Genomic DNA, 26,424 nt, shown 5'->3' with positions numbered 1-26,424 from the left:
GGACATGTTCGGCAACTCTCGGAAACAAGGCGGGTTCTTGCCTAAATTATTCACGGCCTTCATATACCAGCAGCAATTGGTCCGTTTTTCCTCTGTCGTTACATATTAATGAGCCTAACGGCAAATTATGCGAAATACATGCATATTCTGAGCTAAATTGAAACAGTTCCGCCTCCTTACTCCCAATCTAGCCAATGAGATAACGTTTAGACTGAAATAGATGCCCTCCTTCCAGTTTTCATTCGTGGGGGAGATAAACGTGCGCCCTCATTGGCTGTGCGTACCGTCACATTCATTATTAATATGTCTGTCTCGTATAGCCAATGAGCTTGTTACTACACGGGTCGATGGCCCGCCTTCTGAGCGCTCGGCCCCTGCTTCTTCGGGTGGGCGAACCCGTGGTACGCGTTCGGTCTATATATGCGGGCGTTGGACAGATTTTCACTCAGAAGCGCTTGGAGAGCGCTACAGTGTAGAACAAGAAAAGGGAGGGGGACAGCCGTTAGACAGAACCGTTAGGAATAAAACGTAAATAACTCGGTTGTTAGGGGCAACAAACAACTAGGGTCTTGGGATATCGCCTTCGGAGACATTCCGGTCACCGTTGGCAGCCTGGCCAGAGCCCTGGTGACAGTTTTAAGGCTGTTCCTTTCTCACAAAGCGGCGTGCCGAGGGAGGACGCGTCTCTTTGAATAGACAGGATGCATGGACCGCCCTCCGGCGACAGCGCATGCCCACTGCGCCTCATCAAGAGAGTACAATTCGGCATCCTCAGCCCAGATGAGCTTGTAGGTTTTCTTTTGGGGAGCGGGCCTTTTCTGTATTTTTGCAAACATTCACATTAATTTATTTCATGCAATATATACTCATAGATACACTGTTGACAGTAATTGACTACAAACATGGGTCTGTTTTTACCAAGACAATGCTTGCAGTTAGCCTAGCTAGCACATGCTAAGCTAGTGGGAGCTTGGGCTAACTAGCAAGTGCATGTTGCAGGAAGTTTGGGAAAACTTTCAGTGAGCACAACAGTTACGAAACTACATTACGATCATCTATTCTAGGACGTCACACATGAAATAAACGCCCTTTTATATGGAAAATGTTACATGTTAATTCACACAACTAACACTGACTGGTTATTGTTTTATGGACATGGTTTGTTAAATGTGTTTTACGTAGATCACACAATGCCTTGCAAGTAGCAACAGTAGTCTCCGTTGACGAATCAAGTTTGCGTTGAATAAGATTATACATTGGACGGTGTGTTTATCGCCAAAACGGCGACAAAAACTGAAAGTGAATCATTTAAACACACGTACATGTTGTTCGTTAGTATCCTGTGTACGTGTGTAGCTCAATGTAGCGACATTTTTGTATTAATTGAATGTTTATGTAGTTGGTGACCACTAAAATGAAGACTGATTAGCCTTTTAAGCGCTAAAGGCATTATGGTCTATGTAGAAATACTGTTTTTGTCTGCAGTTGTGCATGCATACATCTATTGTGAAATAAATAAATGAGAATAAAATGTAACATCAACAGTCAGTGTTTTGTTTTTTTAAACTGTGTATTTTACTTGGTGAGCATCTCTATACTTTGCAAGTCTTGCCTATTGGCACATTTTTTTGTTGCATGATTTTTCTAATTAACCATTTGAAGGGTTGAAAATGTATCATGACCATTTACATGGTAACTGTTTCCCCAGAAACGGATGTCTGTCACAGAAGGGGGAATCAAGTACCCCGAAACCACAGAAGGAGGGCGTCCGAAACTTGGTGGCCTTATGGACCCAAGGCAAGGGGTGATCGAACGATCTGGAAGGTGTCAAACATGTGCAGGTACACCACCATATTGCCAATATAGTTAGTGTGGGTGCCCTAACAGGGCAACACACTATATAGTACTTTATACATTTGGTGCGCTACTTACTCCTCCCACAGTTTTTGTGCCACACACTCGCGCCATATATCAAATGACCGGCTTCACCGGGAATATCGTGGAGAAAAGTTTTATAGTTTAATTGATATTAATTTATTAGTGAATTAATTTTCCCTATATCCATATATGGAGCTATATCCATATCTGGAGTTTGTGATGTCAGATGTAGAGGTATATTGGCCAGCTCCATATATGGAGATCTAAGTGATGATCCAGTCATATCCATATACGGCTGATGAGGCCAGTGTCGTGATCTTCATATATGGAGATCCAGGTGGTGATAGTCAGCTCCATATATGGAGAGGGAGACACACACAATAATACAAATTAAACTTTTCCCAAATATGGAGCCGACTGACATCATAGATGTCTGACATCACAGACCACATGATAATATATGGGTTAATATTGATGACATCAGGGATCTCCATATATGGGCATAAAAGCAACAAGGACGGAATGCACAAGTCTGACGTCATTTATCCATCCTAGCTGGTTCACGTTTTTTCCCCCCTATTCTGAATTCCCATAGACTTTTTTCATATCGCGTCATATAAGAACTGTGTTCCAAACATAAACAAATGATCTCAACGGTTTTTACTCGTATGGATATGAAGAATCAACTGATGGTGAGAAAACGCTAATGTTACTGTCGCCGAATTAGTTAAATTTTCGCTAGAAACAGGCTTAATCAAATATGAGTGAATGACTATCATAAACCATACAGAGCCACCTCCCCGACAATATTGCGCAAACCGTTTGTTTATTTTTGGACCACAATGCTTATATGAGACGATTTTAAGATGACCCAATGTTATTCTCCATAGAGAAATTACTTGCATGAACCGGGGGATGAGCGAGTCACGTCATGACTTCACTGCTCTATAGGGACAAGTACTGACAGATACATATAGATATTTATTTGTAAGTGTGACTTGTGTCACGGCTACCACACTTGGACTTTCCAATTGCATCTTTCTACTTATAGAGATGTACCAGTCAGTGACAGTTCCACTTGGTGTCAATCCCATCAGTGTCCATATGCAGTTAAGAGTTAACATGGCTTTTCTTCACTCTCTCAGGTAACATGACAGAATGTCCAGGCCATTTTGGACATATAGAGCTGGCAAAGCCAGTCTTCCATGTCGGCTTCATAACCAAGATCATGAAGGTTCTGCGATGTGTGTGCTTCTTTTGCTCCAAGCTGTTAGTGGATTCGGTTAGTACAGCCACCTTGCTTAACGCTTACCAATGTTGCTCATGGGATGAGTTGTTTTGACTTTGAATCATGTTCATGACTTGTAACTTTGTCTTCTGCTGTCTTCACTTCTAGAATAATCCAAAGATCAAAGACATCCTGTGCAAATCTAAAGGGCAGCCCAGAAAGCGCTTGACACACGTATACGAGTTGTGTAAAGGCAAAAATATCTGTGAAGGAGGAGAGGAGATGGATAATAAATTTGGAGTCGAGGAGCGGGAGGCAGACTCGGAAGACATTACTAAGGAGAAGGTACTTGGGCAGTATTTATCAGCCATGTCAACAGTCTTGTTTTGTTAATGTTCTGTAATAATATTTGTACATCAGACTTAATGGAGAAAGGGGCAGGTGGTTTCTCTTCAACCTTCAGTTTCAATACCTTTTCTAAACCAATATTCTTTTCTCCAACCCACTCAGGGTCATGGTGGCTGCGGGCGTTACCAGCCCCGTATCCGTCGCTCCGGCCTGGAGCTGTACGCAGAGTGGAAGCACGTCAATGAGGACTCCCAGGAGAAGAAGATCCTGTTGAGCCCTGAGCGCGTGCACGAAATCTTCAAGCGCATCTCGGACGAGGAGGACCACATTCTGGGCATGGACCCCAAGTTCGCCCGGCCGGAGTGGATGATAGTCACTGTTTTGCCTGTGCCTCCACTGGCCGTCAGGCCAGCTGTAGTCATGCAGGGGTCTGCCCGCAACCAGGTGAGCCTATATAGTCCTTGATTACTTATTGTATTTGTTTTCCCTTCAAAAGCCATTTCAATCTGTTGCTGAGTTGTACTGAATTTCCATTATCGATAATGTTGAAGGTTGTTATTTAATAGCATTAGCAGCAGTAATAATTGATGTGTTCTTTAATGAAGGATGACTTGACCCACAAACTGGCTGATATAGTCAAGATTAACAACCAGCTGAGAAGAAATGAGCAGAGTGGTGCAGCGGCTCACGTTATCGCTGAAGACGTCAAGCTCCTTCAGTTCCATGTAGCCACAATGATAGACAATGAGCTGCCAGGCCTGCCCAGGGTAACTATGCAATTCCATACTGTCTGCCTGGGATTTGTTGTTGGCTGGATAGACTTTACCCCAGCCTCTGGTTTAGAATGGTCATCTAAATGTAATTTAAACTTAGACATTTTATCTTCTGTTGCTTTCATATGGTTTCCTAAAATTGTTCTTTTGGTCACACATTTTTTTCACATGCACTAACTTGGCATCTTGTCCATTTCTCAGGCAATGCAAAAGTCTGGCCGCCCACTCAAATCCCTCAAACAGCGTCTAAAGGGAAAGGAAGGGCGTGTCCGCGGTAACCTGATGGGGAAGCGTGTGGACTTCTCTGCCCGAACTGTCATCACCCCTGACCCCAATCTGCAAATTGACCAAGTGGGCGTTCCACGATCCATTGCAGCCAACATGACCTTCCCAGAAATAGTCACACCATTTAACATTGACAGGTACAATTAACAGAAACATAATAGGCTGCTTAGCAAACTTTGAAACAAACCAGTATGTTTGTGGTGATGTGCAGGGTTACTTGCAAGTGAGTACATCTTATTGTCTTGTGGTTATTTTTTATTTCATGCTGCTGTAAACCCTGAAATTCCAATCTGGGGACTGGGGGTTAATACTAATAGTGCTATATATCACATTTTCTTGATGGCTTAAGTTGCTTAATGTGTAGTATACTTATGTGTAGTAGTACATTGTGCGAAAAAGTAAAGGCTTTTTGATGGCCTTTCCAGGTTACAAGAGTTGGTACGGCGAGGCAACAGCCAGTACCCAGGAGCCAAATATATTATACGTGATAATGGGGACAGAATTGACCTGCGATTCCACCCCAAACCAAGTGATCTTCATCTACAGATTGGCTACAAGGTAAGATTCTCTAGATGAAAATATCCTATAGAGCAAAGGAGTTCTGCCAGAAATTTAAAATATTGAATGCCTTCATGCAATTTTCTTTTCTTGTATCCTTTTCTCCTGTTAGGTGGAAAGACACATGTACGACGGTGACATTATCATCTTCAACCGACAGCCAACACTACATAAAATGTCCATGATGGGGCACAGAGTTCGGATCCTTCCGTGGTCCACCTTCCGAATGAATCTCAGGTGCCAAATGAATTCCCGTTTGAACTAGACTGAGCTATTACATGCTGCATGCTTTACATTTACATATAAGACTAAGTATAATACGTTATGTAAAGGCCTGATTAAATGAGTGTGTATGATTTGCAGTGTGACCACCCCATACAACGCTGACTTTGATGGCGACGAGATGAACCTCCATCTGCCCCAGTCCCTGGAGACCAAGGCAGAGATCCAGGAGTTGGCCATGGTGCCACGTATGATCGTCACACCTCAGTCCAACAGGCCTGTCATGGGAATTGTGCAGGATACGCTCACAGCTGTGCGCAAATTCACCAAAAGGGATGTTTTCTTAGAGCGGGTAAGTTCGACTTTACATGACCAAACAGTACAGTATAGGTCAGTGGTGACACAGGGACTACATAAGGGACATGGAATTGGTGTAATAATTGAGATACAAAAATGTTCTGAAAAAGTGTTTGAACAATGCACAGTGCAATCACCATTTTCGCTCACCATAATTCTCCCACCCCAGGGTGAGGTGATGAACCTGCTCATGTTCCTCTCCACGTGGGACGGGAAGGTGCCCCAGCCAGCTGTTATCAAGCCCCGGCCCCTGTGGACAGGCAAGCAGATATTCAGCCTCATCATTCCCGGACACATCAATGTCATACGAACGCACAGCACCCATCCTGACGAGGAGGACAGTGGACCTTACAAACACATATCCCCAGGAGACACCAAGGTACTACAGAACTCTGCACTACTTGGTGTTCTCAGACTTTAACATGACATGGTGTTTTATAGACAAATAATAACTTAACCTCACTGTTAGGTTGCCCTGTGGCTGAGCCAGTTCATGCTTTGCTTTCCCTGTGTAATTAAAGCAGCCTTACCAAAGCCTTAATACAGCAAAAATGCATACAAAAATGTTCTCACCCAGGTCATAGTGGAGAATGGTGAGCTGATCATGGGCATCTTGTGTAAGAAGTCTCTTGGAACATCAGCTGGCTCCCTGGTCCACATCTCCTACTTGGAGATGGGTCACGACATCACCAGACTCTTCTACTCCAACATTCAGACTGTGATTAACAACTGGCTGCTCATTGAGGGTAAGGAGGCGATGGCATTAATTAACAGTTATTACTGGTTTTCCACTGAGGCAACTCCACAGTGCACATGTATCACAGACTTACTTTATGTTTGTGGGCCTGAGGATAGCTCAAAATGTTTTTCAATGTTCCTTTTCGCTAGGCTAGCATTGTTGCATGATAACGTACATACCATAAGCAGACTATAGGATGTCCCGTGTTTGCCTTTCATAATGTGCTCAATAACAGTATATCAGCATTATGTTTAAATGTTTTTATTTTTTTATTTTTGATAAGCTACGAATCTCAAGAATACAGCCATAAAGAGCGTATTAAGCCACATAAGACCGATGATCTGTCCACACACCTTGGTGACCGTCCAGGTGCCCGGCTGGCTACTATTTTATCCAGCTAGACATTGTCCACTCAATAATACTCGGAGGACAGACCTCTGGCCCCCTCTATTGGGTCTGTCTTGTCCCTGCTCGTGCATCCCTCTCACATTTTCACCTCAAACCATAATATAGCATGCATTGATCATTTTATTTTTCTGGCAAAATTTGCTACCTTTTTGGGCACTTACCAGTTCGCATGCGTGTGCACAAGAACATGGGGGGGGGGGGGGTAGCTCTTGCCTTTGGATTCATTTGGACATTAGAACCTTTTCTTTTTACAGGCATAGATTATTAACTACATTGAATACAACTTTCATGAGTTGACATTGTCCAAACACAAAGCTGCACTGGAATCTTGTTTGTGTAAAACCAGGCAATGTGATTAGCTCTCAAGAAACAACTTTCACTGACCAGTGGCTAATTGAGAACAAGTATTTGGATATCCAAAGCTTGAACGAAGTTATTGTCGATGTTCCCTGCATTTATTTTTATGGCCCTTCTGTTGCACTTTTGTCTAGGTCACTCCATCGGTATTGGTGACTCTATTGCTGATGCAAAGACTTACCTGGACATCCAGAATACCATCAAGAAAGCTAAACAGGATGTGATAGAAGTAAGCACATGTTTATCAGTAATGCTCTTAAAATGACACTTCTGTTCTGTTCAATTGTTTTCTGGTGTTTTCCAAAACATTAAATAAATGAAAACCGACTGAACTCGGATCATTCTGTCTGACACTGTGCGCGTGTACTCCCCCAGGTCATCGAGAAAGCCCACAATAACGAGCTGGAGCCGACCCCAGGTAACACACTGAGGCAGACCTTTGAGAACCAGGTCAACCGTATCCTTAACGACGCCCGTGACAAGACAGGATCCTCTGCTCAGAAGTCCCTGTCAGAATACAACAACTTTAAGTCCATGGTGGTGGCTGGGTCCAAGGGATCCAAGATCAACATATCACAGGTGGGCTGCATACCTCAGGATAGAGGGTTGGGGCGCAGGTTAAAAGCCATATAAAGCATTGTTACTTGGCTATCATTTTCTTAATATTTTGTCTGTGTATATGTATAACACATAATTGACGCCACTGATCCCTTAGGGCAGTGTTTTGAACTTCAAGGTCTCCCCTTAACAGACTTTACAGACTTTTACGGGTGAATTTAGACCCCCCTACAGGAAACCAACAGAGTCCCTGGATTCCACTTTGTGAACCACTGCCTTAGGGGAAATACATGGCTATAACCTAACCATTATAATAATGTAACCATGGCTTACCATTCCTTATCTCCTTTGCGCTCTTAGGTTATTGCAGTGGTGGGGCAGCAGAACGTTGAGGGTAAGCGAATCCCTTTTGGCTTCAAGCATCGCACGTTGCCCCACTTCATTAAGGATGATTATGGCCCTGAGAGCAGAGGCTTCGTAGAGAACTCCTACCTGGCCGGCCTGACGCCGACAGAGTTCTTTTTCCATGCCATGGGAGGCAGAGAGGGTCTGATTGATACAGCCGTCAAGACTGCTGAGACTGGTAAGTGTTTACAGATTACATTGGTATATTAGGCAGACTGTGTAAATAAACCTACACAATCACCTCCTTGAATGAAGCTAATCATCAGTTGTGACGTTGGAAATGAGCAGTTGTAGCCGGTGTACGGATAACACCGATTTCACCATGGGAACCTTTTTGCCTCCCTTCAATGTCAGGTTACATCCAGCGCCGTCTGATCAAATCCATGGAGTCTGTGATGGTGAAGTATGACGCCACGGTGCGTAATTCCATAAACCAGGTGGTCCAGCTGCGCTACGGTGAGGACGGCCTGGCCGGAGAAGCTGTGGAGTTCCAAAACATGGCCACGCTCAAACCTTCAAACAAGGCCTTCGAAAAGAAGTGAGAAAAACCAAAAAAGAGGAGTAGAAGAAGCCATTCCATCAGGCTTTTAAAAGATACACTAACATTAAAAATATATATATTACTGGACCATACATGAAGTAAATACATATAATCTAACATTTCTTTCACTTGTGTCAGAGTACGGGAAGCTCCCTGTCTTTTTTTTTTTTGTGTTGGTTATCGCTGTTCTTTATTGGTTGCCCTTATAAATACAGTGTAAATGTGTGGTGTGGTTGCCTGGTCTTATTCAAGGATTCTTCCTCTATATTGCTCGCACTGGAATTTTCATGATCTTGTTAACTGCAGTTGACGGTAAGTGAACTCAGCTCAGCGGATTAACAGTGTCTTATCCCCCTGTGTAATCTTTCTAGGTTTAGGTTTGACTGCACCAATGACCGGGCACTGAGGCGCACCCTGCATGAGGATGTGGTGAAAGATGTGATGACAAACGCTCATGTACAGGGGTCCTTAGAGAAGGAATTTGATAAGCTGAAGGAAGACAGAGAGATCCTCAGGGCCATCTTCCCCACTGGTGATAGCAAGGTGTGTGGTCACTTGCACCCACATTGTATTCATAAGTGCAAATATGCATGCTGATGAGTCTTAACAATGATGCAATGCTTCTCCCGGGCTCTAGGTGGTGCTGCCATGCAACCTGGCCAGAATGATCTGGAATGCCCAGAAGATCTTCAGAATTAACATTCGCACCCCCACAGATCTCAACCCTTTTCGAGTGGTTGAAGGTATGCCTCAGAAACTGCATCTGAGAGAGCAATTATATAGCAGTCTTTTTTAATTCCTTTTACAGGGTTACTGTTCCCACCATATCATTAGCCCTAGTGAATCAGGTGAAGAACTGACTATGGGGATTACTACTAGGAGGCCTGGCCTCCTGCACTGCTTATATGGCTATATAAAGCCTCCTGGTCTGTCTATGCCCTGTCTGCTTCAGAGGTGCAAGGATCACATGGGAACATCACAGCATCGTGGGCCAAGTGTTACCAGTGCCATGTGACACACATAGTGTTAATAGTTGTGAAATGAACCGAACAGACCTTTGTTATGTGGTTGACTGTAATGGCATAATAAATGAGCACATTAATTAGAATAAAATGTATCTTAATAAGTCCTTCATAAAAAGCTAACATGACAATTCCCAGTGAGTCGTGTTTCGAGCTCGCTCTACATGCATAAACGTTTGTAATATGTCTTGAGATTTGAGTATGTTGTTGGCGGCATAGATAACACCAGGTGGAACACATTGATTTCACAGACCGCACACAACATAATGTTCAATAATGAATTTCCATCTGACCCATTAGGTGTTGAGGAGCTGAGTAAGAAGCTGATCATTGTGAACGGTGAAGACCAACTGAGCAAACAGGCACAGCAGAACGCCACACTGCTCTTCAACATCCACCTGCGCTCCACCCTCTGCGCCAGACGCATGACGGAGGAGTTCCGCCTCTCCACAGAAGCCTTTGAGTGGCTCCTAGGAGAGATTGAGGCCAAGTTTAACGGATCCATAGTAAGTTTGTCATGTCCCTGTGTATGCTGTACACTGCAGTATAAATGTAAGTGTGCAGTGTTGGTATAAAAAGTTACATGGTGGCCTATGGGGCTTAATTCCTAAAACTTATGTCAAAAAATGTTAAAAAGAATAAGCCCGTTAGCGAGTGATCCAGGTTTTTTTAAGGGATGGGTTCAGGCCATTCCACACTTGGGTGGCAGTGCTGTAGGATACTTAAACTGCAGCCAATAAGTCGCTCCCATTCATTCCTTATTAATCTCCCTGCTCTAGACCCACCCAGGTGAGATGGTGGGAGCCCTGGCTGCCCAGTCGCTGGGAGAGCCCGCCACCCAGATGACGCTCAACACCTTCCATTACGCCGGTGTGTCGGCCAAGAACGTCACCCTGGGTGTGCCTCGTCTCAAGGAGCTGATCAACATTTCCAAGAGGCCCAAGACACCCTCGCTGACGGTCTTCCTCTTGGGTCAGGCGGCACGTGATGCAGAGAGGGCCAAGGACATCTTGTGTCGACTGGAGCACACCACCCTGCGCAAGGTTAGGATGGGGATGGAGTGGATTAGAGCAGTGGTTCTCAACTAGGGCTGCACGGTTAATCGTTTTCAAACCGAAATCGCGATGTGAAATGTCGCGATTAGCGAATCGCAAAGGCCGCGGTTTTGGCGATTTTCTGCGAAGTTGACTTCCCAAGCATTATGCAGACGTTTTAATTTTAGAAATCCGTTCATAATTGACTAAGGAATGATCAAATCAAACTGTGGTGTCTTTCTTTGCGCATCGCCGGCCGCACCGAGGATTAGCATTACAGGTTGCTCCAATCTCCTCAGAGGAGAGGAGCCAAGCCAAGGCATGACACTGTCTGTCTAACAGCACGTAAACGTATATGATCCCTTCCAACGGAGTACTCCATGGCTACAGGTAGTGAATGTTCTGGTAATCATTATAAATATAACATCCTTAAATCCTTGTGCATAGATTAAATGCTCCCGTTTGTCGTAAACTGAAAGTGAAAGTGATTTCAGTGCAACGGTGGCTGCTCCTCCTCCTCCACACATGAAACGTATGGCGTGTCTTAGGGTGCATTTTTTTGCCTTGATAAAACTTAAGCAAGGCAGCGACATACAGTACTTTCTTCCTTGACAATAATGAGAGGCAGACAAAACCATTACTGACATTTTGCTGAATATAAAAACGTTTTATATTGCTAAAGCAAAATAAAAGGTAATCTTTTGGAAATATAACTGAACTGAATCAAACCATTTACATGATTGCCAATTAGCCTAGTTAATAATAATCAATTTATTTTTAAATGTATTACACAATAAATATTCAACGGAAGCTTGACCTAAGGTAGTGAAATGATTTTCCTATGGTTAAAATAATTTATTATATCCTTTTAACAAAAAAAAAAAACTATCACTTATCCTACCTTGAAATACATATATAAATACAGGGGTTAAGGTTCTCCGTCCTGGGGATGGATTTCCGTCCTGAGGAGTCTCTAGGGGCCATTTATGAGATCGAGGCAGATTTGCCAAAAAAGAGAAAACAAAAAATGGGGGTGGGGGGGTGTAGCCATGGCCGTGATGTTAATAACATGACCGAAATCGTCAAAATGCAGCATAATACTTGCTAGTCAAGTCAAAATAAATTTCCGTCTTAGGATTTTTTTTTGCTTTAGCCCCTGTAAATATCGCGAATAAAATCGCAATCGCAATATTAGTCAGAAAAATCGCAATTAGGTTTTTTCCCAAAATCGTGCAGCCCTATTCTCAACAGACACAAGCTCTCCCTTGTGGCTGTGTTGTTGAACTAGTCACACTTCTAGGATATCTACAATCCTTGACATTCCTGCAACGTGAGATGTACATTTTCCTCTTGACTGAGCAGCCAACCTAAAGAATGTCACCATATTTACATACAATGACAAAACAAATCTCTCCCTTTTCTGTTATAGGTGACAGCCAATACTGCCATCTACTATGACCCCAACCCCCAGAGCACAGTGGTGAATGAGGACCAGGAGTGGGTGAACGTCTACTATGAGATGCCTGACTTCGACGTGACGCGCATCTCTCCCTGGCTGCTGCGTATTGAACTGGACCGCAAGCACATGACCGACCGCAAGCTCACAATGGAGCAGATCGCTGAGAAGATAAATGCCGGTGAGTGGCTCATATAGAACAGATTACTCAATACATTGGAATTGCCCCCCTCTCTCACACACACACGTGCAGACACACAGTCCCCTGTAACCTAACCTTCATGTTTCTCCCACCAGGGTTCGGTGATGACCTCAACTGTATCTTCAATGACGATAACGCAGAGAAGCTGGTTCTGCGAATCCGTATCATGAATAGTGACGAGAACAAGTTCCAGGAGGTGAGCTCGGCACAACACAAACCCCATTCATTCCCAGTTTTATCAATCTATAAGCCTGGAAAATAACAAGGCTACATGTCGTCCAGCTTACCAGGAAATGTCCTGTAGCAGTAACACACATTGTGAGATGTAGTTCTTGTTCTATAATACTTAACAATATTTATATATTTTTGATTTCTATATTTAGGATGAGGAGGTGGTGGACAAGATGGATGATGATGTTTTCCTGAGATGCATTGAATCCAACATGCTGACAGACATGACACTACAGGGCATCGAGCAGATCAGCAAGGTACTGGACGGAACGCACGCTATCACACTGAATCCACCAGTCATTCAGATATTGTCCCAGAATGATTTCTGTGTACATGACAGACCCATCAAAATGTTGATGAGCTATAACAGAGGCTTGTCTTGTCAAATCCAGAATAAATATGCGGCGGGGAGAAAGAAACATGGCCCCCCAAAAGTGCAAATGGTAGATGTCAGGACGTGTTGTGAGCTTTTAGATAATCTATTTTCATTATGAAACGGGGCTTAAGTGTTTAATTCATAATGTTCTTTAAGTTTGAGTTCCAGAGACACCAAATTTCCATTTTTGGGTTTGAAGTTTAAAGGCTTATTGCTAGGCTTATTGCTCTACTGCTAATCAAACCAGTCTCCCTCTCCTTCAGGTGTACATGCACTTGCCCCAGACGGATAACAAGAAAAAGATCATCATTACGGATGAAGGAGAGTTCAAAGCCCTGCAGGAGTGGATCCTGGAAACAGACGGAGTGGGCCTCATGAGGGTCCTCAGCGAGAAAGACGTGGACCCTGTGCGGACCACCTCCAACGACATTGTGGAGATCTTTACGGTACACCATGAACACGAGCAGATGCCCTCGCATGCGTTTTGGTCTTAAATACTGTTATTAGAGAGTCTTTCAGTGCCGTGTCATATTGTGCTGCATTAAATATTTTGGTTAAATGTCTGAAATGGTAATTGAGACTGTCATGAAATAATTACTATAATCATTCTTTTACCGTTTTTGATGGGGTTTAGACACGTTTTCCTTGTTGAGTAAATGTGAGGTCAATATTGAGTGGGTAAAAGGGCGGTAAAAAGAAAAAAGTACAATTGAACACCCTGCTCTCTACAATGAAGGTGCTGGGTATCGAGGCGGTGCGCAAGGCTCTGGAGCGCGAGTTGAACCATGTCATCTCATTCGACGGTTCCTACGTCAACTACCGCCACTTGTCCCTACTGTGTGACACCATGACATGCAGAGGACATCTGATGGCCATCACACGTCACGGCATCAACCGGCAAGACACAGGGCCTCTCATGAAGTGCTCCTTCGAGGAGACGGTGAGAAGCGAGCTATCGAAACTCCATTAATATATACAGGTTTTGTGATGGGTGATGTTGGAACTGCTTGTGTAATCGTGTTTCACCCAAATAAAAGGATTCACATTTTCCTTGCCGTTCCAGGTTGACGTGCTGATGGAAGCGTCGTCCCACGGAGAGGGTGACCCAATGAAGGGTGTGTCCGAGAACATCATGCTTGGTCAGCTGGCTCCAGCTGGGACGGGATGCTTCGACCTGTTGCTGGATGCCGAGAAGTGTAAATATGGCATGGAGATCCCTACAAACATGCCCGGCATCAGTGTGGCAGGACGTAAGTCGACTCTTTCTGGACTCTTTCTTACATTACTTTTTTACAGATGTTAGAGCATTGATATTGACTTCTCTGTATCGATCCTACTTGCAGCCACTGGAATGTTCTTTGGTTCGGCACCCAGCCCCATGAGCGGCATGTCCCCTGCCATGACCCCATGGAACACGGGAGCGACCCCGGCATACGGTGCATGGTCCCCTAGCGTTGGTGAGTTACAGTTACTTGGATTCACATTGATGATCTGTTTTTTTCTTATGTATGTGTATTGACTCTTCTGCTTTATAACCTCCAGGAAGCGGCATGACTCCAGGAGGAGCAGGCTTTTCACCCAGCGCAGCATCCGACGCGAGCGGCTTCTCTCCAGGCTACTCACCGGCGTGGTCCCCTACCCCTGGGTCTCCTGGGTCACCTGGCCCAGCCAGCCCGTACATACCTTCTCCAGGTTAGATGGCAGAGTGTCAATGTGTCTTTCCTATAGAACTATAATGCTAATCTTAAGTTACCCAATGCAATGACAATTTAGAACTTAACTAAAGACAATTGCATACCACAAAAATGTTATCGATTTGATGCCCCACACTGTCAGTGTTCAGAGAATTTACAAATGAGTTGATAGTTGAACGATAGTTGAGTTTTAAAAAACACAGAGGGCAACCGGTGCCGAAAGGAGATGATAGTCTAAAGTGTACTAAAGACGCTCTAGGATCAGTGGGATGCAAGCTAAAAAAGGAAATCTGAGCAATCAAAAATGTGGAGGAGAATATGTTAAGTTAAAACTAAGTTTATTATATCAAAATTGCCAACATGTTTCGACCTGTTGATGTCTTCGTCAGGTCGAGAAATTGACCAGTTTGTTTGGTTCTAACATTTTCCTTCAGGTGGAGCCATGTCCCCCAACTACTCGCCCACCTCCCCGGCGTACGAGCCTCGTTCTCCTGGTGGCTACACCCCGCAGAGCCCTGGTTACTCCCCGACGTCACCTTCCTACTCGCCCACCTCGCCCTCCTACTCCCCCACCAGCCCCAACTACAGCCCCACCTCCCCATCCTACTCTCCCACCTCACCCAGTTACAGTCCTACATCGCCAAGCTACAGCCCGACGTCGCCCAGCTACTCGCCCACCTCACCCAGTTACTCGCCCACTTCGCCCAGTTACTCTCCCACCTCGCCCAGTTACTCTCCCACCTCTCCCAGCTACAGCCCGACGTCGCCCAGCTACAGCCCAACGTCGCCCAGCTACTCGCCCACCTCTCCCAGTTACAGCCCGACGTCGCCCAGCTACTCTCCCACCTCTCCCAGTTACAGCCCGACGTCGCCAAGCTACAGCCCGACGTCGCCTAGCTACTCGCCTACCAGCCCGAGCTACAGTCCCACTTCGCCCAACTACACTCCCACCTCCCCGAGTTACAGCCCCACCTCCCCCTCCTACTCCCCTACGTCTCCTTCCTACTCCCCCACCTCGCCTAACTACACCCCCACCAGCCCCAACTACTCTCCCACCTCTCCCTCTTACTCTCCCACCTCTCCTTCCTACTCCCCCTCCAGCCCGCGCTACACTCCCCAGTCGCCCACCTACACTCCCAGCTCCCCCTCCTACAGCCCCAGCTCGCCCTCCTACTCCCCCACCTCGCCCAAGTACACCCCCACCTCCCCCTCCTACAGCCCCAGCTCCCCGGAGTACACCCCCACCTCGCCCAAGTACTCCCCCACCTCGCCCAAGTATTCCCCCACCTCGCCCAAGTACTCGCCCACCTCTCCGACGTACTCCCCGACGACTCCAAAGTACAGTCCCACTTCCCCCACCTACAGCCCTACGTCCCCTACCTACACCCCCACCAGCCCCAAGTACTCCCCCACCTCGCCCACCTACTCCCCCACCTCGCCCAAGTACTCGCCCACCTCCCCCACATACTCGCCCACTAGTCCTAAAGGCTCCACCTACAGCCCCACCTCCCCCGGCTACAGCCCGACTTCACCCACGTACAGCCTCACCAGCCCGGCCATCAGCCCCGACGACAGCGATGAGGAGAACAACTGAGCTGCTACGAAGACGGGGTGGCAGCAGCTGAGGCCCCCTACTGCCCCCCCCACCCAACCACCACGACCACCACCACATTCACCTAAGGGGTTGGACAACTGAAGGATCACACCCCACCCCCCCCAACCCTGCTGGATGACTCGTTTCAGTCACAGCTAAGCAAAGCCACAGGGGCTCCAATTGTGAATTTCTTTTTTTTTTTTTTACTTCAGGGTATCCTCTTTTATTGGATACCTGTGCCCCAGGCCTGTCCATCTTAGGGAGGGGGTTCCCCCCAAAAAACGTATTTACTATTTTATTTAATAGACTTGAACCAGGAGAAAAGGCCTGCCTTTTGGAATTAGCATTTGTTTTTAACTATTACACATGGCGTATTGAAGCAGAATTTAAAGTCTGTGAACTGAGAGGGAGATGTGGACACATTGGGGAGGGTTCCATTTTACCCTCCATTTCACTGCATCCGGTCGCTCTCTCTCTTTGAATTTCAGTGTTGGCTGTATTGCCAAAAGCCTTTGAAACCCTATAAACGGATTGTATTTATCACCTAAAGCATAAGCTTAAAGTAAATATATAGTAGGATGTTGCGCTATAGGGTTGCGCTGATCTTTATTTCATATTGCAGAGGCAAATCTTCATTAATCTTTTCTTTTTTTTTTTTTTTCTCCTTTGGTATAGTTGCTGCCAACTATTTGAGGTGTTTGTGTGAGGAAGAATGACTGAGATTGTCTCTGCAATTCAAAGTTGATTACATTAATTCAGTCCCCTGGGAAAGTCTAGCATAGTATTCTGTAGTGGAAGAGGGGGCTCAAGTCGCAGATTGACATATTTCCAAGATGGAGAGAGAGAAACTGGAATGCAGGGAAAAACTGTCATATTTAATTCCCCTGCTGATGTTCCCGACCACCTCCACAGCATCCTTCCAACACATCCACATTTATCACCACCCTCCCCTCTTGTCCCCTCAATGCCCTAAAGAGACAAACCTAAACGATGTCATTAAACATCCACCAGCATCCCTTTGTCCTTTACCATGTGGAGTCGACGAAAGCAAAAAACGAAACATTTTTCTTCAGAAAGTATCCTTGGACACTCCTGGGAAGTTCAATATTTATATAAAAAAGGTTCTGTGCTTGATTTTATTATTTTTCCTGGGAGGAAGTTGGGGCATAGATGGTTGGTGAGGGATTCTAGTTTGGCATTGCTGCTTTTGTCACTGTTTGCATGAGTAGCACATGTTTAAACATTTTAAACCAGCTTTAGGTTGACTCATGGGTCCCTCCCATTCTAAAGTAATTCTATGCCCATTTCTGATAATATCTAATGTATCTTCATTTGGACAAGCTATTCAATTTATTTAAGTAAAAGTTAACTATTCTGTGTGAATAAGAATAGAGTAAAATAAGACTTTTTGCTTTTCTTTATTTGCTTCTGGTGATGTAAAACAGTTTGCAGACATTGTGGACGAAGGGGCTGTGGACGGAGGGGAGTAAAGTTTGAGAGCATCATCTTGGAATCCACTATCCTTTTCCCTAATGGTCCACAAGTTCTGCTTCCATGGCTCTCTTAATTAAAGTAATTAAAGTAAGATGAGTTATAGTTTATTCAGCAGTTGTACAAAATTGTTGCATGCTGTCATTCTTGAGGCTTCATTCTGTAATGGTATTACCACATTGTGGCGTCTCTTCAGTTCAGGTAGAAGCGCTCACTCAAGTGTTTGCTTTTGGACACAGGAAGGCGGCTTGCCTTCTCTGGAAGCCAACAGTCTGTTCAGTCACACTTGCGTTAGTCATGTCCGAGACTGTCCAATGAAAGAGCACTTTTTGCCTCCATTATGTTCTCTACCCACTACATTAGTGTAATTAGTTTTGGATTTGACAGACTTTGTTTTCAAGGTGCTTTCACGTTATAACAAGTCTGAGGAATTTAGGGCGCAACATTATTTCCATGTGCCTGACTGACAATGGAACATACTTTTTCTTCCCCATGTTCTTTATGGTCAGTGAAGCAGGTAATACAAAATTGACTTGATTCCCGATTAACGATTAGTTGGGTCTCCTCCATCTCCCCACTTCATCCACAATGGATCCTAGTCGTTTCTGAAATGTTTGTCTTTTTTTTTCTACCAGTGTATGTACCATGATTGAGGTAAGCTTGGAGCGGGGAAGGGGAGGGAACACTGGATCCGACTGGGAGTCTGCAGGAAGTGAAATTTTGACCCCAGAATGGACCACATCCATAAAAGCTTTGTTTACTGTCTGAAAACTTTGAAATCAACCTAAACGTTATGACAAAATTATCAGGGATTGAAAATGATTGTGCATCTTTGGCCATTTACATTCAAACGGGTTTGGCTTGGTCATTGCATGTTTGCAAGCATTGTGGTGGACCCCCGGGCTGTAGCTCTGGTCATTCTGGCCACCACTTGTAACATCCGGTCCTATTGTCTTAATTGTGCCGTCCATTCAGTTCAGGATGTCGGGACTCCCAGTTGTATCAATGTGAGTGAAAGTGCGTGTGTGCGTTTTTGAGACTGGGTTGAGTGTAATGTCAAAGGCGACACAGGGTTTCCTCAAGTTGGAGAAGAGTCGAGGAAAGGAAGGTTTAAATTAAAGAAATTGCCACTGTATAGAAATCAATCCAATATCTCATTCTCTGTATCTTTGTTTTGTTTGTTTTTTGACTTGATGAAAAAGAATAAAAGTTTTACTATATCTTGTTTGTGTTTTTCCTCCCCCTCCTGAGTCGCAGTAGTTCAGCTAAATTAAGCAAGCTGGAATGTTTTCAGATTGTCAACTGGCACATTAGAGCGGTGGTTTTCAACCTTTTTTTTTTTTAAATCAATATGTCAATTTTATTCTGCATTTGAGCCACGGACCACCATTTGGTAAGATAAGGGTCCATTTGGTTACCAACTCTCCATTTGGCCGGGGATTGATTGGCAACAAGTTTGCAAAGTAAAAGGTGTTTCATGACAGTACAGTTCACTGGTAAAATATAAGGTCAACTACAAGGATACACCCAAACAAATCATATGGCTTGTTTCAAGAATTGAGGTCCTTTTTTTTTACTCAACATTGGACAGTACACTGTCCATGTATTGGAAAGGAGTGGGGCTAAACATTACAGGGGGCTCAGTGAGGTGAGGAGGGGCCAACCAGCTGAGTGTAGTAGAGACTAGACTAGAGAGAGCACAGCAGAGAGCACAGCAGCCACTGTTAGAGAATACTAGAGCTCTCAGGGAGACAAACATCTGCTCCCTGCTGAAAGGTTTTCACATTGCTTTTCTGCAGACTACTATGGACCACTTGTCAGGGCAAACTCATCTTGGTTGCCTCGTTATTTTCCATCTACTGATGTCAACCCATGCCGATGGTAATGGTGAGTAGGCTATAGGTTATTTTTAATGTCATAGTGATATGTGATAGAACACTCATTTATATAGTGAGATTATATCTACAGTAGTCTACATCAGTATTATATAGCCTATCTTAAGTGTAGCTGTTATTTTAGAGCATAAAGTAAATGCACTTTTAAAACCCGCCGTCACCAAATGTTGTTTGGGGGGGATAACAGTCCTGTAAAATGGTAGCCTTAAAGGGCTACACGACAAGAACGATACCTGGCTATATGATAACTTTATTAAACATAAAAATCGTTCGAGTCCATATCACAACTAGGTATAACGGCACGGCAGTGGTGAACGATGTCGTCACTTTCAGATCGTTTTCATGACAGTAGATAGGCCTGCCCTGCCCTACACAGACAGCCAATATCAGTAGAACATCTGGGATAGGCCTAAACTGTCCTCAAATGAACGCCGGTGATGAATCTCTATGTTATGAATAGCTAGTGCCTAGCCTAACGCTTGGCTTGCTGGGATTACAATAGCCTATCTCGCCATCCATAGCCAAATAATGAATGCATGGATCCCCAAGAGACCTCATTGTGCATAGCCTACCCCTGTCATAACGTTGCAGTAAGCAACATAAAAAATACATAAATAAATGAAACAAACCAAATATCAAATCAACTGCATGCTGCACTTTTTGGACCCCATACCACACCATACATTACATAGGCCTACATCTCTTCTCCACATGACTTTGTTGTCTGGCCAACTAGGTCTAAATTAAGCATGGGGGTAACATCCCTCCATGCATGGGTAACAGGTGCTGCACATTCCCTTCTCAGTTCCTCCAGAAGATGGCGCCAAATAATCTGTTTTCAAATGGCTGCGAATACACTTGAACCTCATAATGCCACTGTTCAAGAATCAGTTTGTCAAGAAACCAAATTGAATGAAAAGTTCTTTTACCAAGAACTATTAACACTGGTTTTGTTTAAAGATATTTAATTAAAATAATAATTTGATGCATATGTTTTGCAAAATTAAGGGGCCCCTGGCCTGTTGCCCCATAACTTTGGGGGCAGCTAATCAGCATTCGGGGGCTGGCTGGGAAGAACAGACATTTGACGACCAGGGCTGCTGGAGGGGGCATGTAGTCCAGTAATTTTAGGCCAAAATTAGGCTAAACCTAAAACAAATTGCAATAGTAGCAAACTCAACTGATTTTGTATCCTCAATATGTCCTTAGTGAGGGAAAAAAAAGTCCCAAGGAATCCCATCATACCTTCACTTACTATACACACTATAAAGGAAAAAATGACTCCCAAAAAATCTGCTTTAAGTGGGATGTGAGGGGTCAAACTAGGGGTTTTTAATTATTCTGAATTCATTGCAAGCATTTGTTTTGCACGAAAAACATTTCTTGGGCAAGAAATGGCCCCTCAAAACGATGGTTTAGTGATTTTCACAGTCTTTTGGGGTCCGTTTTTAGCCCAAGGAATGTTTTTCATGCAAAACAAATGCTTGCAATCGATTCAGAATAATTAAAAACCCCTAGTTTGACCCCTCACATCCCACTTAAAGGAGATTTCTTTGGAGTCATGTTTTCCTTTATAGTGTAGTGTATAGTAAGTGAAGGTAGGTAGGTCGTTTTCAAAACTTTCCCCTGATGGGATTCCTTGGGACTTTTTTTCCCTCACTAAGGACATATTGAGGATACAAAATCAGTTGAGTTTGCTACTATTGCAATTTGTTTTAGGTTTTTTCATATAACGACTGGACTAATGGTGCACCGGTGACCATTCAGAGGGAGAACTTAAACAGTGGATTACACAACATAAGTCTGCAGCTGTCACTTCAAATCATAACACCTAAGTGTTGTTTACACACTCCCCAGCCATCGTTAGCACAGCTCCAGTTCTCTTCACAAATATACAGTATATGCACGTGACGTCTCACACACACGCACACAAGCATGCACGCACGCACGCACGCACGCACGCACACACACACACACACACACACACACACACACACACACACACACACACGTTTCAAGGAGCTGCAACCAACTGACTGATTCAAGCAGCATCTAAAAACACATTCATTATTTTTTACCGGTTAGGCATTTTAAATGCTTGGGACCATGATGGTCCCAAGCACACTTTGGGGCACACTTTGGGGCCTTTTATATGGAGACGCTGTCTTTTTGTTTTACACACACACACACACACACACACACACACACACACACACACACACACACACACACACAATTATACTTTTACATGTAGGCTACTTCAGCATGTATTTCACTTCTGCAGCACTTTTTATACTTAATGTTTCCATTCCATTTATTGTTTTAAACAGGTGAGGTTTCTGTCGTCTGTCCCTCTCAACCAATTTTCACAAGTCCTGGAGAAGATGCAACCCTGTCCTGTCACCTGGAGCCTGAATTCAACCTTGAGAACATGACTGTGGCGTGGACAAAACTGAAGCCGGCAGAAGGACCCGAGAATGAAACCTACCTCCATATACACCAACATGACGGCACACTACCTCAGGGGGGGTCTTACGAGGGACGGACGTCGCTGTTGGTTGACGAGCTGAAGAATGGGAACGTGTGGCTGAAACTCTCCGGGGTGACGCTGTCGGACACAGGGAGATACAGACTCTTCATCCCTAAACTGAACAGCCAGGTCAAGGATGCGGTCGTAGAGCTTGTTGTAGGTGCGGCCCTTTGGCCTGTGCACACACTTAGTGAAGTCGATTCAAATCATTTGCTCCAGGTGGTTACATGTCTCCATTCCGTCAGATCATGTAAAACATGGTCTATGGTACTGTTTCCCAAACAGTGGTTTGTGACGGACCAATTTGTATGGTGAAAATAGACGATCTACAAGCTCTCAACGGTGCGCGAAGCAACGCATTGTGAGCTTGTAGATCGGCTATTTTCACTATGTTGGGTCCTGGCGATTGACTGGTTTCTCTTTTGGGTCACGGGCTAAAAGGTTTGGGAACCACACTTGTCTATGGTCCTTCAACCATTGTACAACATTGAAACAATATTCACTGTGCTTTACAGAAGAATCTGTCAACACAACAGCTGAAAGTGGAATAAGAGAGCAGGGACAGAATAATGTAACTCAATTGGAAGGTAAAGATGAATGTTTTTATTTCATTTTTGTATATTTTTTACATTACTAACATGTTTCCCCTACCTTTCCCTAACCTTTCCATGACATCATAGATTGTCTTCTTATCTGTGTTTTCAGGTGACATTTCTTCCTTAGCAAATCCTTATAAGACTGAGGTTACTGCCTTGGACATCGCGGCTGGTTGTTGTGCGGGAGTGTTTATTCTTTGTGCATTGATCTGCCAATGTTGTTGCAGTAAGTCAAATTTATATACTGTATAAATACCGTACGTTTTGGGCACGTGCACCCTACACATTCTCTTATTTTATTATCTGACTTACAGAAACCCCAGATCCACCACCTCTCGACTTTGCTCTCCTTCAAGTTCACCTGGATACGATAGAACAGCTTTCTGGTAAATAGAGAGATGATAAACGTCCAATTGTAGCTATGTGCAAACCCTGGAAACCCTTTGTTTGTCTAATCTGGGCGACTAGGCTTTATGGTGCTAATGTTCTGTCCGTTAATCTCCCAAGAGAGTTTAGTGAAGTAATTTCTTCTGTTGTTTACATTCACCCTCGAGCCAAACCAGACATGGCATTACATTAATTGCACAGGATTAGCAGCAGGAGAGCACTATTAGGCTATTAGCTGCTTGTATTGCTGCAGGATACTTTAACCCATTTAGGCCTAAAATTATTGGATGCTTTAACTATTAAAAAATAGCAGATATACAAGCTCACAGCGCGGCACTGCGAGCTTGTAGATCTGCTATTTTTGAAAAAGTCCATTTAAGTGAAAAGGACCTTTTCTTTGACGATGGCTAGCCAGATTGCTAACATATAACATAGGTTTTTCAAAAAATCTTAGAAGGATTCAAAAGACACTTATAGAATCTGTTCAAAATTCTAATTTTCACGAAAAAAAAAAAATAGCAGATCAACAAGCTCGCAGCGTGGCACTCGGTGCCGCACTGTGAGCTTGTATATCTGCTATTTTTCAATAGTTAAAGCATAAAATAATGATACACAATATAGTGTACCCGTTCTGAATAATAAAAGCTAACCTTAAGAATATTCTCCAAGATTCTATCAACACATTACAAGCAGCACACATGGTGGGAGTGTTCTTGATGAAATATAATTTTTTGTCTCAGTAGAAGAGGTTCAAGCTTTATGTTTAGACTGCTGCTGCATAGTATACCACTCTATTTTATGAGATCACTTTTATCTTTTCTTGTTTTACTGATAACCAGAACCTGTGAGCAATTCCATGGATTCCCGGAATGACCCGGTGTCTTCGTACTGTAACCAGAATGGCCTTTTCACACACCCCTCTTCCCTACCCGGCCCTGCCCCGCATACCAGCTAAAGGGAGCACTGCGAACATTTATCCGTGCTCTGTGGGCTTTGGCCTGTCAGCCACGCCCAGCGAGGAGGTGTCCTTCAGGTACCAATGTAATATCAGCCAACAGCCTGATTTCATTTTTCACCACTTTAGGCATGGTGACTGAATATATAGGACGTGTCTCCTTTGATTATACTGTCACATTCAATCACCTTTTCCAAGTGTGACTTGGAAGAAATTGAAAACTACAGGTAGTTGTTATTATTACTTATTGTATGTATTTATTGTTAACCTCTTTTTGGTTAGATGATCATGAAAGACTTTAGTTATATGTTAGGAAACATACTGATTTTATATTTAAGGCGTGGGGAAAAGGCAATTTTTTGTTTGTGGGCCTATGAAATGGAGTTTGTAAAACTGTGTAGTCTTTGTACGCCTTTGCAATGTTTGTACTGTATGCTGTCTCCGGTAAGTCCTTGTGGGCTTGACACCTTTGGTCGGTATCAATCATCATAGAATCCTTGGCCTTATAATCAGATCTATTCAGTTTTCTACATCACCCAGCTGATTGCTGGTCAGTGGGAGCATTCAGGGGTTAAGTGTCTTGCTCAGGGACACATTGCCAGGGCCAGGAATTGAACCTGGGATCTTCTGGCTCCCAGGCTGGATCTCTACCCATTCAGCTATGGCCTATAGCCCTCCTCCCCTGCCAAGATATTTAACCTTTTCCACTAAACGGCCATACACTGGGGAATTAGTTGTCCACCTACAGTGCAAAGACAGTCCTTCACTGAGTGTGCCATTTCTCCTGGTCCTTAGAGCTGTGACTGTGCATGTACTGTATTTTCCCCATTGCCCCAGTTTATAATGGCTACAGTGTACACCAGTGGTTCCCAAACCTTTCAGGTCGAGACATAAAAAAGACCCAAACTAGTGAAAATTGCAGATCTACAAGCACACAGTGCGTCGCTTACAAGCGTGTGGATGGGTTATTTTCACTACTTTTTATTTTTTATATTTTTGTATTTATGGAGTTATATATACTGTAGTATAACTATACAGTATAGTTATACTACTATGAAACAATATTTTGAAATATTACTCGATTCAAAATCATGACCCATACAAATTGGTCTGTGGCCCACAACGGGTCACAAAAGAGTGGTGTACAGTACACTGTATAGTCAAAATCAAGTATATAGGCCTACTTTCGCAACTCACCAAAACGAAGGCTGTTTTAAGGTGCTGATAAGCGTTTCTTTGCTGTGAGAACTCTCTCAGAACCCCACTTTTTGTGTAAAATGTTGTAATAAAATAAAATTATAAAATGATACACTGGACAGAGAAACTTCTTCTAATCACTCACTACTGCTACCTATAGCATTACAGCTACTGATATTAATTTTTCTCTGAATTTGTGAATACATTAATACATAGGGTTATCAGTATCGGCAAAATAATATTTTTCAAAATAATGCAGATATTTTCATTTTTTTTATAATGTTTATTTTTTAATCTGTGCCATAGATTCAATCAATGTTTTCTGGGGAAGCTCTATGATCAAAGGAAAGAAGTTGGAACATTTTTAAGTTAAAATTGTAAGATTATGCATCTGTGCAAACCATAAAAGTTATTGTCCGCAGGGTGGTGCTAGACAACACAAGTTCTTCAGTAAACTGATTATGAGATCGGGTGTGTCCAGGAGGCCAGAGTTTGTTGTTGGCACCCGATGAATCATAACTCTTATGGTTGGCAACTTGGCGCCATGCAGCCCATCTCTGAAGTGGTAGGCAGGTAGGGAGAGCACTGCAGCCAGCAATCTATGATTCATGCGGTTTTCAAGATTATTCTCCATCCAGTTAGTGTGGAAATACAGTGGCCCCCTCTATCATCAAAGTTGCTCAACCCTGGTCTATACAGTAGGTTAGAAAAGCGACCTCGCCCTTTAGGGGGCGAGGCTGCTTTTCGCCCTTTGGTGTCTTACTAGTTAGCGTAGGCCTATACATTTTCACTACATAAACAGAGGCGGAGTTTGAATTCAACACCTTCCATCTCCCATCTGTAAGTTGGACACAACCTTTATGTGTCGTGTGTGTGTGTGTGTGTGTGTGTGTGTGTGTGTGTGTGTGTGTGTGTGTGTGTGTGTGTGTGTGTGTGTGTGTGTGTGTGTGTGTGTTCGTGCGTGCGTGTGTGTGTGTGTGCTGTGTGTGTGTGCGCGCATGCGTTTTTGCGTCAACTATGTAGTGTGTCACAGTGCACAAGTGTATACAAAGGCAGGGTGATTCCCATAGGTGTGTCTCAGTGATGACTAAGTCTAATTTATATGTT

At 43.9% G+C, this 26,424-nt stretch overlaps 1 protein-coding gene across 1 annotated transcript; it reads left to right on the top strand.

Moving 5' to 3' along the window:
• The first annotated feature begins 479 nt into the window (after window positions 1-479).
• polr2a (RNA polymerase II subunit A) lies at window positions 480-18,977 on the top strand. Its single transcript, XM_080741864.1, has 29 exons — window positions 480-788; window positions 1,709-1,841; window positions 3,024-3,160; window positions 3,275-3,451; window positions 3,617-3,898; window positions 4,060-4,221; window positions 4,429-4,649; window positions 4,938-5,070; window positions 5,183-5,307; window positions 5,434-5,644; window positions 5,819-6,028; window positions 6,227-6,395; window positions 7,288-7,382; window positions 7,529-7,732; window positions 8,072-8,294; window positions 8,471-8,654; window positions 9,029-9,200; window positions 9,295-9,400; window positions 9,980-10,185; window positions 10,459-10,722; window positions 12,143-12,350; window positions 12,467-12,567; window positions 12,755-12,859; window positions 13,242-13,424; window positions 13,715-13,918; window positions 14,042-14,228; window positions 14,322-14,435; window positions 14,521-14,670; window positions 15,107-18,977. Exons 1-29 carry the CDS (start codon window positions 702-704, stop codon window positions 16,264-16,266), a joined length of 5,913 nt encoding a protein of 1,970 aa, XP_080597990.1. The 5' UTR covers window positions 480-701; the 3' UTR covers window positions 16,267-18,977.
• The last annotated feature ends 7,447 nt before the right edge of the window (window positions 18,978-26,424 follow it).

The sequence above is a fragment of the Nannobrachium achirus genome (genome assembly GCF_963921795.1).
Source record: "Nannobrachium achirus genome assembly, chromosome: 14".
Taxonomy (NCBI): Eukaryota; Metazoa; Chordata; class Actinopteri; order Myctophiformes; family Myctophidae; genus Nannobrachium; species Nannobrachium achirus.
This window is presented reverse-complemented; position numbering and strand designations above follow the sequence as displayed.

Bases quoted from the DNA above. Each gene is read 5' to 3' on its own strand.
- polr2a (XM_080741864.1), top strand. From the start codon at position 702: ATGCATGGACCGCCCTCCGGCGACAGCGCATGCCCACTGCGCCTCATC. The intron at 8,295-8,470 runs GTAAGTGTTTAC...CTTCAATGTCAG, and splicing joins CGTCAAGACTGCTGAGACTG to GTTACATCCAGCGCCGTCTG. The intron at 13,919-14,041 runs GTGAGAAGCGAG...TTGCCGTTCCAG, and splicing joins AGTGCTCCTTCGAGGAGACG to GTTGACGTGCTGATGGAAGC.